Here is a 14,769-nt window from a genome sequence, read left to right on the forward strand (position 1 = left end):
CTTTAAGAACGTATTAGAGAAACGTTAAAATTGGATAGTTGAAGGATTAAAATCACTACCAACCCATGATGGACTGAGGAAGGCAGATTCTGCTTAAGTGCCATTTTATAAAAAAAAAAAAAAATTTTAAATCACTCAACTCGTTGAGTGAATGGAGCTCGTAAGCTCTCAGAATCGGAATGCACCAGCACTCTGAGAACACGCCAGGCAGCGATGAGAGCGGACAAGGGGATCAAAGGTCATCCATTTTCCACAGCTGTAGATTAGTGGCATTTTCATTTACTGTTCTTTTAGTTCCCGACATAATTTGCTGCTGCAGCCCTACATAAAATGCAGTCTGCTAAGGAGTGGATCGTTTAAGGAACTGTTCTCCCAGTGACGTTTTTATAGAGTTCAAATTTGACTAAGTAACGTTGAGGTGGTTTTCATTTAACCGCTCTGTAGTGTACACACATTGTGTTCTGGGTGTAAAACAGCTGTTTTGCAGCCATGAGAGGGAGACGGGTGAGAGAGAGGAGTCACGCTTTTTAAATGACTTTCATGGATGGGCCCCCATTAGACTGAGTGCTGCTACTGTTTCTGCCTCATTAAGATCAAATTATCTTTAATTAACTGCTCAGATGTTTGATCATACTGTTTTTTTTTTTTTTTTATACGCCGTGTGTGTGTGTAACTATTTAACTGTACTGGTATGCTTAAAAAGCCGCTAAAATTTGAAATATAGGTATCGTTTTTTTGGGGGCAAGGAAAATATCGGATATTGGTATCAGCCAAAAATGTCATATCGGTGCATCACTACTTGTGCAGAGAAGCATGAGATTGAACTTCAGTCAAATTTCTGGAGTTTTTCCCCCTTAGTTAACACTATCAAGACTTAGTATGCTAAACTAATTATGCAAGATATTTTCTTGTAGGCGGAACGCATTTGAGTAGGGTTCTATTGCATTTACAGGCACAACTCAGCCTGTACTTCACACAGACCGCTGCAGCATAACCAATCAGAGCTGCAGTAGGCCTATATACAAATAGATCATTGCTATATATGGATCTGTGCCATTCAATTTCAACTGGACTGTATTATTTTTTTGTGTATTTATTTTTTTAACAAATTTCTTTCTCCCCAATTTCGTGGTATCCAATTGTCCCATCGCTGCGACTCCCGTACGGACTCGGGAGAGGTGAAGTTAGAGAGTCCTCCAAAACACAACCCAGCCAAGCCGCACTTCTTGATACAATGCCCGCTTAAAACAGAAGCCAGCTGCACCAATGTGTCAGAGGAAACACTGGACACCTGGCGATCGTGTCAGCGTGCATTGCGCCCACCACAGGAGTCGTTAGTGCGCATTGGGACAAGAGCATGCCTGCCGGCCAAACCCTCCCCTAATCCGGATGACGCTGGGCCAATTGTTCACCGCCCCATGGGTCTCGGTTGCGACTGGCTGCGACAGAGCAGGGACTCGAACCAGGATCTCTAGCCTTAGACCACTGCACCATTCGGGAGGCCCAAAACTGTGTCTACAGCCTGAGCAGTCACTAGTAGATGCGCTAGTTTTGAGATCATAGCAAGAGCTGCATGTAGCCACGTCACATTTCTATTTCCTATCCTTTGCAAGTTAATAAGATATTAGCCCAGTTATAGATCATTTGTAGTCAGCAATGGTGGAGTGATTGCTTCTTCCGAGAGCACAAAATGTGTACATTTCTTCTGTCACGAACTCTGATACCTCCTGCGCCTCGAACTGTTTCGGTCTGTTGTTTCTGAAGTTTTTATCTTGTTCATATGTCTGGACTGGATGTTTACCAGCTAGCTAGGTTGCATTGGAGCCCACTGCCTGGAATAGCAAGTAAAGGTTTCCAGCACTGTAGAAGCTGTTTATTACGCTCTTGCCTGGTACAATAGTGACAATCCGGACTTCCAATGCGGCAATTGTTTGTTTAGGGAGGATTACAGGAATGAGGTGTAGCTATCCTTTGCAAGCAAATTTCAATTCTTATGGGGAAAATTAAAATTGGAACTTTATTGTTCTCAACTCCTGTGGCTGGACACCGCTGGGCTTGATGGATGTATCCCTGCCTTGACATCTGTCCTTATCCAAATGGCCTGTGCTACCTGGAACTTGCCTGCCAAGGAAGTTGTCTCCATCTCCATCTCCTCTCCTCATCTTGTAGTGGAGTATAACGAGAACAGCAAGAGGATTGCTCCAATCAGCGATGGTCCCATGTCACAAGTCGTGGAAACAAAAGGCAGGAGCATGATGCTAAACGGACTAGAGTGTCTGCGAGAGGTCCGGAGCAGATCGACATGACGAATAGCTTTGCCGCCCTGGTGCCTGATCTACCTGTGCCTTCATCGCTAGGACTTAGCTGACTCCAGCAGCGGCTTCCTCGTCCAGTTCGGCTCCTCTCTCTGGATCCGACGGGGCTCATCCTGCTGTGGAAGGTCTGAACCTATAGCCGGGAGCTGTGTGCATACACTATCCTGTTTCTCGTGGGCCCGTGAAAGGTTCCACGTATTGTGTGGGGGGTAGAAATGGGTTGATTTCTCCATCCCCTTCTCCAGCTGTTGTATTGGGCAGTTCAATGGTGAGAAATGTCTCAGTCCCTGGTGCAAAAACTTGCTATACAGGAGCATGTGTATCGGACATCAATAAGCTCCTCCCAAACATTATAAACCTGCATCAGCACATCAATAAGCTCCTCCCAGACATTATAAACCTGCATCAGGACATCAATAAGCTCCTCCCAGACATTATAAACCTGCATCAGCACATCAATAAGCTCCTCCCAGACATTATAAACCTGCATCAGCACATCAATAAGCTCCTCCCAGACATTATAAACCTGCATTAGGGCATCAATAAGCTCCTCCCAGACATTATAAACCTGCATCAGCACATCAATAAGCTCCTCCCAGACATTATAAACCTGCATCAGGACATCAATAAGCTCCTCCCAGACATTATAAACCTGCATTAGGGCATCAATAAGCTCCTCCCAGACATTATAAACCTGCATCAGGACATCAATAAGCTCCTCCCAGACATTATAAACCAGCATCAGCACATCAATAAGCTCCTCCCAGACATTATAAACCTGCATTAGGGCATCAATAAGCTCCTCCCAGACATTATAAACCTGCATCAGGACATCAATAAGCTCCTCCCAGACATTATAAACCTGCATCAGGACATCAATAAGCTCCTCCCAGACATTATAAACCTGCATCAGGACATCAATAAGCTCCTCCCAGACATTATAAACCTGCATCAGGACATCAATAAGCTCCTCCCAGACATTATAAACCTGCATTAGGGCATCAATAAGCTCCTCCCAGACATTATAAACCTGCATCAGGACATCAATAAGCTCCTCCCAGACATTATAAACCTGCATTAGGGCATCAATAAGCTCCTCCCAGACATTATAAACCTGCATTAGGGCATCACTAAGCTCCTCCCAGATATTATAAACCTGCATTAGGGCATCAATAAGCTCCTCCCAGACATTATAAACCTGCATTAGGGCATCAATAAGCTCCTCCCAGACATTATAAACCTGCATCAGCACATCAATAAGCTCCTCCCAGACATTATAAACCTGCATCAGGACATCAATAAGCTCCTCCCAGATATTATAAACCTGCATCAGGACATCAATAAGCTCCTCCCAGACATTATAAACCTGCATTAGGGCATCAATAAGCTCCTCCCAGACATTATAAACCTGCATTAGGGCATCAATAAGCTCCTCCCAGACATTATAAACCTGCATCAGGACATCAATAAGCTCCTCCCAGACATTATAAACCTGCATCAGGACATCAATAAGCTCCTCCCAGAGACATTATAAACCAGCATCAGCACATCAATAAGCTCCTCCCAGACATTATAAACCTGCATTAGGGCATCAATAAGCTCCTCCCAGACATTATAAACCTGCATCAGGACATCAATAAGCTCCTCCCAGACATTATAAACCTGCATCAGGACATCAATAAGCTCCTCCCAGACATTATAAACCTGCATTAGGGCATCAATAAGCTCCTCCCAGACATTATAAACCTGCATGACATCAATAAGCTCCTCCCAGACATTATAAACCTGCATCAGGACATCAATAAGCTCCTCCCAGACATTATAAACCTGCATTAGGGCATCAATAAGCTCCTCCCAGACATTATAAACCAGCATCAGCACATCAATAAACTCCTCCCAGACATTACAAACCTGCATTAGGGCATCAATAAGCTCCTCCCAGACATTATAAACCTGCATTAGGGCATCAATAAGCTCCTCCCAGACATTATAAACCTGCATCAGGACATCAATAAGCTCCTCCCAGACATTATAAACCTGCATCAGGACATCAATAAGCTCCTCCCAGATATTATAAACCTGCATCAGGACATCAATAAGCTCCTCCCAGACATTATAAACCTGCATCAGGACATCAATAAGCTCCTCCCAGACATTATAAACCTGCATTAGGGCATCAATAAGCTCCTCCCAGACATTATAAACCTGCATTAGGGCATCAATAAGCTCCTCCCAGACATTATAAACCTGCATTAGGGCATCAATAAGCTCCTCCCAGACATTATAAACCTGCATTAGGGCATCAATAAGCTCCTCCCAGACATTATAAACCTGCATCAGGACATCAATAAGCTCCTCCCAGACATTATAAACCTGCATCAGGACATCAATAAGCTCCTCCCAGACATTATAAACCAGCATCAGGACATCAATAAGCTGCTAGGAAATGTAGTGTATCTTCGTTCATGTGGGATTCAATGAAGGGCAGCACAGAACAGCTGAAGAATGGTTTTAAAGAACTGTTTGGTTCTCTGCTTGACACCAACAAACACCCCATAATATCTGGCCCTCGGCCCTCCCTAAATCGTGGCATTGAGAAGTTCAGCAGACTTTTATCCCTCCATAACTGGCTACGTGACTATTGCAGCTCCATGGGTGTAACATTTTAGTGACAATTTTTAAGCCTTATGGAAACAAAGCTGGTTTTATAAGGAGGATGGGATCCACCCAAATCCTTTGGGTTCCTGGATCCTTTCACAGCATTATAAGGCTGCGTTGAGACAATGACTTATCAATGACCCAAGCCCAGCTCAGTTAATCCCTACCATTGTGTCGCTGAGTCTTCACAATGCTTCAGCAAATGTACATTATCCCAGGGGCGTTGGAAGACACAATGTAAGTAACCTAATGTATGTCCCTCTTACTGCCCTGAATGCTTATTCTGCTCCTACAGCTGTTGTATGCAGTAATCATGTGCCTATGAACCAGAGTTATACTGTTAGCACTGAGGCAGTGTGCCCTAGTCGGAAGTCCACTGTGTGCAGCTCACCCTGCACTAACTTAAAAAACATGAGCATGTCTAAAATATATATGTATGTGTAATTAAGGTTTAAAAAAATAAATATATATTTACTTCTAAGCTTCCCGGCATTGAAAACAAGTGCTAAAAATAGCCCGTGTTAACATGTGTATCTTAAGGAACAAGGTTCATGGAATCAATAATTTGCTAATAACAGATGACATTCTTATTCTTAGGTATATCTGAATCTCACGTAGATAATAGCTTTGATACAGTGATAGACATACATAGTTATAACCTGTACAGAAAATACAGAAATGCCAATGGTGGTGATGCTGTTTATATTCAGAACCACATTCCTGTAAAGCTTAGAGAGGATCTCATGTTAAATACTGTTGAAGTAATATGGCTACAGGTTCATCTGCCTCACCTAAAGCTCATTCTGGTGGGAAGCTGCTATAGACCAGCAAGTGCTAACAGTCAGTATCTGGATAATATGTGTGTGATATCAACAGAGGTTTATTTTCTGGGTGATAAAAAAATAAAAAATAAAAATTGACTGGCTTTCATCAAGCTGCCATCTCAAGAAAAAGGTTAGAGCTGTAACCAGTGTTCAGGTTGTCAGTCAACCTACCAGAGTAGTTAAAAACAGCACAGGAATGATTTTTTATTTAACTAAGCAAGTCAGTTAAGAACAAATTCTTATTTACAATGACGTCCTATCCCAGCCCAGCCAAACCCTAACCCGGACGACGCTGGGCCAATTGTGCGCCGCCCTTTGGGACTCCCAATCACAGCCGGTTGTGATACAGCCTGGAATCGAACCAGGGTCTGTAGTGACGCCTCTAGCACTCATGTATTGATCCACATGTATTGATCACGTCTTTACTAATGCTGCAGAAATTTGATATAAAACCTTATCCAAATCCATCGGCTGTAGTGATAACAATATCGTAGCCATATCTAGGAAAACCAAAGTTCCAAAGGCGGGGCCTAATTAAATCGAGTTGTATTTGTCACATGGGCCGAATACAAAGAGTGTAGACGTTACCTTGAAATGCTTAGTTACAAGCCCTGAACTCTATTTCTTGAACTGCATTGTTGGTTAAGAAAATATGTACTAAATCAAAATGTATTTATAAAGCCCTTCTTACATCAGCTGATATCTCAAATCTGGTATCTACTAAATAAACTAAAGTAAAAAAATATAACAAAATTTAAAATAAGTAACAATAATGAGGCTATATACCGGTCCTGAGTCAATAATAGATAAACAGCGAGTAGCAGCAGTGGTGGGGTCAATGTAAATAGTCTGGGTGGCCATTTGATTAATTGTTCAGCAGGTGGCTTGGGGGTAGAAGCTGTTAAGGAGCCTTTTGGTCCTAGACTTGGCACTCTGGTACCGCTTTCCGTGCGGTAGCAGAGAGAACAGTCTATGACTAGGGTGGATGGAGTCTTTGACAATTTTTTTGGGGCCTTCCTCTGACACCGCCTGGTATAGAGGTCCTGGATGACAAGAAACTTGGCCCCAGTGATATACTAAGCCATACGCACTACCATCTGTAGCGCCTTATGTTCATATGCCGTATATAATGTATAAGATGTCTTACAATAAGTTTTGTGTGATTGATATGTTGACGTAAAGAATATTTGTTGGTCTGTGGTGTGTAATGAGGAGCAACCAGACGCTGCACTTGACACATTTATGAAATTGCTTATCCCATTTACTAATAAGCATGAACCCATTAAGAAAATGTCTGTTAAATCCCCATGGATTGATGAGAATTTGAAAAATGTTATGGTTGAGAGGGATGAAACAAAAGGAATGGCAAATAAGTCTGGCTGCACAACCGATTGGCTAACCTACTGCAAATTAAGAAATGACTAAACTGATTAAAAAGAAGAAACTATACTATGAAACAAAAATAAATGTTGTAAAGAATGATAGTAAAAAGCTTTGGAGCACCTTAAATGAAATTTTGGGCAAAAAGGCAAACTCGGCTCCATCATTCATTCATCACAAAACTCACTGATATTGCCAATTACTTTAATCATTTTTTCATTTTCAAGATTAGCAAATTTAGAGTTTGTTGCTGGCATGTCATGCCTGACACTACACATCCAAGTATAACTGATCAAATTAGCGTTGTAATTTTGAACTCTGTAAAGTGAGTGTGGAAGAGGTGAAAATAAATAATTGTCAATCAACAATGACAAGCCACCGGAGTCTGACAATTTTAATGGAAAATTACTGAGGTTAATAGCGGGCAATATTGACGCTCTTATTTGCTCATTTAAGCCTACTAGAAAGTGTGTGCCCTCAGGCCTGGAGAGAAGCAAAAATTATTCCCCTACTTAAGGATAGTAAAGCCCCCACTACTGGCTTAAATAGCCGATCAATCAGCATGTTACCAACCCTTAGTAATAGTTTTGACCAGTGTGTGTTTGACCAGATACAATGCTATTTTACTGTAAACAAATTGACAACAGACTTTCAGCATGCTTATAGGGAAGGACGCTCAACAGGCACTTACAAAAGTGATTGATTGGCTAAGTGAAATTGATCATTAAAAAGTTTGAGAGCTGTTTTGTTAGATTTTTTTGACATTATCAATCATTAGTCTGCTGATGAGAAAAACTTGTGTTATGGCTTTAGACTCCCTGCGATATTGTGGATAAAGAGTTACCTGTCTAACAGAACCCAGAGGGTGTTCTTTAATGGAAGCCTCCAACATAATCCAGGTATAATCAGGAATTCCCCAGGGCAGCTGTCTAGGCCTGTTACTTTTTTCAGTCTTTACTAATGCCATGCCACTGGCTTTGAGTCAAACCAGTGTGCCTATGTATGCGGATGACTCATCACTAGACACGTTGTCTACTACAGTGACTGAAATCACTGCAACACTTAACAAAGAGCTGCAGTTAGTTTTAGAATGGGTGGCAAGGAATAAGTTAGTCTGAAATATTTCAAATCATTCACTAAACCGTGTAATAAATAATGTGGAAATTGAGCAAGTTGAGATGACTAAACTGCTTTGAGTAACCCTGGATTATAAACTGTCATGGTCAAAACATATTGATACAACAGTGGCTAAGATGGGGAGAAGTCTGTCCGTCATAAAGCACTGCTCTGCCTTCTTAACAACACTATCAACAAGGCAGGTCCTACAGGCCCTAGTTTCTACCTTCTTAACAACACTATCAACAAGGCAGGTCCTACAGTCCCTAGTTTTGTCACACCTGGACTACTGTTCAGTCGTGGGGTCAAGTGCCACGAAGAGGGACCTCGGAAAATTACAATTGGATCAGAACAGAGCAGCACGCCTTGGATGTACACAGAGAGCTAACATTAATCTCTTATGTCTCAAAGTGGAGGAGAGATTGACTTCATCACTACTTGTTTTTGTAAGAAGTATTGACATGGTGAATGCACCAAGCTGTCTGTTTAAACTACTAGCACACAGCTTGGACACCCATCCATACCCCACAAGACATGCCACCAAAGGTCTCTTCACAATCTCCAAGTAATGAACAGACTTATGGAAGGAGCACAGTACTACATGAAGCCTTAACTGACTGCGAAGAAACACGCACACATACACATGAGTCGGACTGCAGAGTGGAAAAGCAGCCAACAACTCATTCAAGACTGTTGGAAAAGCATTCCAGGTGAAGCTGGTTGAGAGAATGCCAAGAGTGTGCAAAGCTGTCATCAAGGCAAAGGGTGGCTATTTGAAGAATCTCAAATATAAAATATATTTTGATTTGTTTAACACTTTTTTTTGGTTACTACATAATTCCACATGTGTTATTTCATAGTTTTGATGTCTTCACTATTATTCTACAATGTAGAAAATAGTAAAAATAAAAAAAAAACGCTTGAATGAGTAGGTGGTGTTAAACTTTGGACTGGTAGTGTATGTGAAAGTAGAGTTGTGGCCTGAGGGAACACACTTAATGGGTTGTGAAAAGTGTTATGAAATGTAATATTAAAAATTCTGTATATAACTGCAATAATGTTGCTTCCCCAGGAAGAGTAGCAGCTGGGATCCTTAATAAATACATGTTTGAAAAGCGAGTAGGTTAAAGATTTTTTTGTTGTTGTCTCAGTGTTGTATATTGAAACAGGCTTGAATAAGCTGAGTAGCCAATAGGCAGATGGTAATTGATCTGATTCTCTGTAATAGTGGTATGGGAATAATAATGCTTTTTATTTTTGTAAAGTGGTTTCTTTCATCAAACACATTTTCACTCACTTCCTGGTCTGAAGGATAAACAGGTTAATGTTAAGACCTACATGTTTTCTTTTGTAGAGTGTCATGGAATGTAGACCTACATTGAACACTACACATTGGCTGTTACGGTAGGCAGGATGATAGAACAGCTATTTCCATGGTAAAAATGTTATGGGGTGTATTTTCTCCATTGTTTTTGATGGTAGGCCTAAATGATGATCAAATAGCCACAGTAGCCAACTTGATCACTGTCTAAAACTGTGACTTAAAAGGGGTACAGCCTCAGTGTTCACAGAAAACACCCACTGGAAGTTGCACAGAATTTTCACTGTGTTCAAGTTTGCATTCAGCAGACCTACAATGGCTTTGCTTCTGAAGCCCTCGCTGGTTTGGTTTGTATTTCACATTCCCAGCCTTACTTTCTTCTGTTTTTGTCCACAATATTGAGTCATTGAAACTGAAACAGTGCATCCCGAAGGGCTGGAGCCAGAAAACAATGTACCAGCTGTGATTTACAACTTGATAGCAATATTTGTTGGACTACCAAGCAATATATTGGTGAATTATATTAATCATGCATAGATGAATGCATCCATCTATTCTGCCAATAAATCAAATTGTATTTGTCACATTCACATGCTCTATGAAACTGATACTAAAGAATATGGTCCCAAGTGGCACCCTCTTCCCCATTCGGGCTTCAGAATGCACAGCCCTTTACTTTTTCCACATTTTGTTACAGCCTGAATACTCACAATACCCCGTAATGTCAAAATGGAATTATGTTTTTAGAACATTTTGTACAAATGTAATAAAAAATGAACAGCTGAAATCTCATGAGTCGATAGGTACGGCAAGCCTAAATACATTGTGTAAAAATGTGCTTCACAAGTTGGATAATAAGTTGCATGGACTAGCTCTTTGTAGAAGGTTGTTTAACATGATTTGTTTAATGACTACCCTACTTCTGTACCCCATTCGTACAATTATCTGTAAGGTTTAAGAGCAGTTGATTTCAAACACAGATTCAACCACAACGACCAGGGACGTTTTCCAACACCTCGCAAAGAATGGCACCTATTTGATAGATTGGTATAAAAAAAGCAGACATTGAATATCCCTTTGAGCGTGGTGAAGTCATTAATTACACTTTGGATGGTATATCAATACACCCAGTCACTACAAAGATACAGGCATCCTTTCCAACTCAGTCCTGAGTGGCCTAGTAACAGTTTTGACTTAAATTGGCTTAAAAATATGTGGCGAGACTTGAAAATGTCTGTCTAGCAATGTTCAACAACCAACTTGACAGAACTTGAAGAATAAAAAAAAGAAATGGGCAAAAATGGTACTTTCAAGGTTTGCAAAGCGCTTAGACTTACCCCAAAAGAATCTCGGCTGTAAATGCTACCCAAGGTGATTCCAACATGTATTGACTCAGGAGGTTGAATATGTATCTAATTAAAATATATTGGTGTTTTTATTTTAATTTATAAAAAAAATATATATAAAAAAATATTTCAGTTTGACATTACAGAATATTTTGTGTAGAGATGGTGGACAAAAATTACAATTAAATCCATTTGAATCCCATTTTAACACAACAAAATGTGGGGGGAAAAAATCCAGGGGTGTGAATGCAGTGTAGGTCTCTCTCTGCTCTGGTCAAAAGCATTACATAGGGAATATGGTGCTGTTTTGGACGTGAACCAAAATATGGTTGAAATGTACAGGAACACTAATACGCTCCTCTTTTAATTACCTCTACAGGGCATCCGTCTTGTTTGAAGTTTTCCCCAGAGCTGACCACTAACGTCAAGAGATTGCGATGGCAATGTATAGAATGTAAAACATGTAGCTCCTGTCAAATACAAGGCAGAAACGCTGTAAGTATTATAATTATGTAATAGTGTTCTATTTGCTGTTTACAAACCATTTTAATCCGTGATATAGATTGATAATACTTTCATAGAGACATAGCGAGTCTAACGTTTCAAGGCATTATGGGTAGTAATGGGTATGTCCTCTTAATTGATATTGGCTGATCCCAAATAGCGCCCTAGTCACTATATAATGTACTACGAAGGTCAAAGGTCGTGCACTATATTGGTAATAGTGTGCTGTTTGGGACACATATTATATAATTACAGATGTTTTCAAACATAGATCAGCCTTTTCCCGGGCAACATGTTGTACATTGAAGATGCACCGCCCTTTCTTCATTCAAAACATAAATCACCTTCTCATCCATATTAAACTAAACGGACGTGTAGAGTGAAATGACAGAAGGTGTAACATCTATGCAACTACAGGGAAGCCACCACACAGCCCCACACATGCCTCCTGTCTCCTTGCAGGATGAGATGCTGTTCTGTGACTCCTGTGATCGGGGGTTTCACATGGAGTGCTGCGACCCGCCTCTCTTAAGGATGCCAACAGGTAAAGGCCTTTTTATACATGTTTTGTCTGAGGTTGTCTCTCTCTCTCTCCTTCTGTCTGTCTTTTTCTCAATCTCTTATCTCTCTCTCTCTCTTCCTTTCTCTCTCTCTCTCAATTCAATTCAAATGACTTTATTGGCATGGGAAGCACGTGTTAACATTGCCAAAGCAAGTGAAGTAGATAATATGCAAAGGTGAAATAAACAATCAAAATAAACACTCACAGAAGTTCCAAAAGAATAAAGACATTACAAATGTCGTATATATTCAGTGTTGTAACAATGTACAAATGGTTAAAGTACACAAGGGAAAATAAATAAGTATAAATATAGGTTGAATTTACAATGGTGTTTGTTTCTCACTGGTTCACAAATCTTGCTGCTGTGACGGCACACTGGTATTTCACCCAGTAGTAATGAGAGTTTATCAAAATCGGGTTCGTTTTCAAATTCTTTGTGGATCTGTGTAATCTGAGGGAAATGTGTTTTTTATTTTTTATTTCAACTTTATTTAACCAGGTAGGCCAGTTGAGAACAAGTTCTCATTTACAACTGCAACCTGGCCAAGATAAAGCAACGCAGTGCGACAAAAACAACACAGATTTACGCATAACCAAACGTACAGTCAATAACACAATAGAAAAGAATAATGAAAAAATGTACAGTGTGTGCAAATGTAGAAGAGTAGGGAGGTAGGCAACAAATAGGCCCAAGAGGCGAAAAAAAATACAATTTAGCATTAATACTGGAGTGATAGATGTGCATATTATGATGTGCAAGTAGAGGTACTGGGGTGCAAGAGGGTAAGTAAAACTATGGGGATGAGGTAGTTGGGTGTGCTATTTACAGATTGGCTGTGTACAGGTACAGTGATCGGTAAGCTGCTCTGACAGCTGATGCTTAAAGTTAGGGAGGGAGATATGACTCCATCTTCATAGATTTTGTGCAATTTGTTCCAGTCATTGTCTGCAGAGAACTGGAAGGAAAGGCGGCCAAAAGAGGTATTGGCTTTGGGGTTGACCAATGAAATATACCTGCTGGAGCGCGTGTTATGGGTGGGTGTTGCTATGGTGACAAGTGAGCTGAGATAAGGCGGGGCTTTACCTAGCAAAGACTTATAGATGACCTGGAGCCAGTGGGTTTGGCGACGGATATGTAGTGAGGGCCAGCCAACGAGAGCATACAGGTTGCAGTGGTGGGCAGTACATGGGGCTTTGGTGATAAAACGGATGGCACTGTGATAGACTACATCCAGTTTTTTGAGTAGAGTATTGGTGGCTATTTTGTAAATGGCATCGCCGAAGTCGAGGATCGGTAGGATAGTCAGTTTTACTAGGGTATGTTTGGCGGCATTAGTGAATTAGGCTTTGATACAAAATAGGAAGCCGATTCTAGATTTCATTTTGGTTTGCAGATGCTTAATGTGAGTCTGGAAGGAGATTTTACAGTCTAACCAGACACCTAGGTATTTGTAGTAGTCCACAAGTCAGAACCATCCAGAGTAGTGATGCTAGTTGGGCGGGAGGGTGTGGGCAGCTATCACTTGAAGAGCATGCACATAGTTTTACTAGCATTTAAAAGCAGTTGGAGGCCATTAAAGGAGTGTTATATGGCGCTGAAGCTCATTTGGAGGTTTGTTAGCACAGTGTCCAAAGAAGGACCAGATGTATAAAGAATGGTGTCGTCTGCGTAGAGGTGGGTCAGAGAATCACCGGCAGCAAGAGTGACACCATTGATATATACAGAGAAAAGAGTCGGCCCGAGAATTGAACCCTGTGGCACCCCCATAGAGACTGTCAGAGGTCCGGACAACAGGCCCTAGAATTTGACACACTGAACTCTATCTGAGAAGTGGTTGGCGAGGCAGTCATTTGAGAAGCCAAGGCTATTGAGTCGGCTGATAAGAATGCGGTGATTGACAGAGTCAAAAGCCTTGGCCAGGTCGATGAAGACTGCTGCGCAGTACTGTCTTTTATCGATGGAGGTTATGATATCGTTTAGGACCTTGAGCGTGGCTGAGGTGCACCCATGACCAGCTCGGAAACCAGATTGCATAGTGGAGAAGTTACGGTGGGATTCGAAATGGTCGGTGATCTGTTTATTAACTTGGCTTTTGATGATTTTAAAAAGGCAGGGCAGGATGGATATAGGTCTCTAACAGTTTGGGTCTAGAGTGTCGGGGATGACCGCGGCAGCTTTCCAATCTTTGGGGATCTCAGACGATACGAAAGAGAGGTTGAATAGGCTAGTAATAGGGGTTGCAACAATTTTGGTGGGTAACTTTGGAAAGAGAGGGTCCAGATTGTCTTGCCCAGCTGATTAGTAGGGATGCAGATTTTGCAGTTATTTCAGAACATCAGCTGTCTGAATTTGGGGGTATCCAGGTGGAAAGCATGGTCAGCCGTGGAGATATGCTTATTGAAATTATCGACTTTTGTAGATTTATCAGTGATGAGTGTTTCCTAGCCTCAGTGCAGTGGGCAGCTGGGAGGAGGTGCTCTTATTCTCCATGTACTTTACAGTGTCCCAAAACCTTTTGGAATTAATGCTACAGGAAGCAAATTTCTGTTTGAAAAAGCTAGCCTTAGCTTTCCTAACTGGCTGAGAATATTGGTTCCTGACTAACCTGAAAAGTTGCATATCGCGGGGGCTATTCGATGCTAATGCAAAACGCCACAGGATGTTTTTGTGCTGGTCAAGGGCAGTCAAGTCTGGGGTGAGGCAAGGGCTATATCTGTCCTTAGTTCTACATTTTTTGAATGG

General features: G+C 41.3%; 1 protein-coding gene across 1 annotated transcript in view; it reads left to right on the forward strand.

Moving 5' to 3' along the window:
* Positions 1 to 14,769, forward strand: part of LOC115144460 (histone acetyltransferase KAT6B-like) — a 92,327-nt gene that overhangs the window by 20,758 nt on the left and 56,800 nt on the right. Inside the window, exons 4-5 of the mRNA XM_065002675.1 lie at positions 11,340 to 11,455; positions 11,882 to 12,008. Of these exons, the coding sequence (XP_064858747.1) occupies positions 11,340 to 11,455; positions 11,882 to 12,008 (243 nt within the window). The remainder of the gene's footprint in view (positions 1 to 11,339; positions 11,456 to 11,881; positions 12,009 to 14,769) is intronic.

Source organism: Oncorhynchus nerka, linkage group LG16, assembly GCF_034236695.1.
Source record: "Oncorhynchus nerka isolate Pitt River linkage group LG16, Oner_Uvic_2.0, whole genome shotgun sequence".
NCBI lineage: Eukaryota > Metazoa > Chordata > Actinopteri > Salmoniformes > Salmonidae > Oncorhynchus > Oncorhynchus nerka.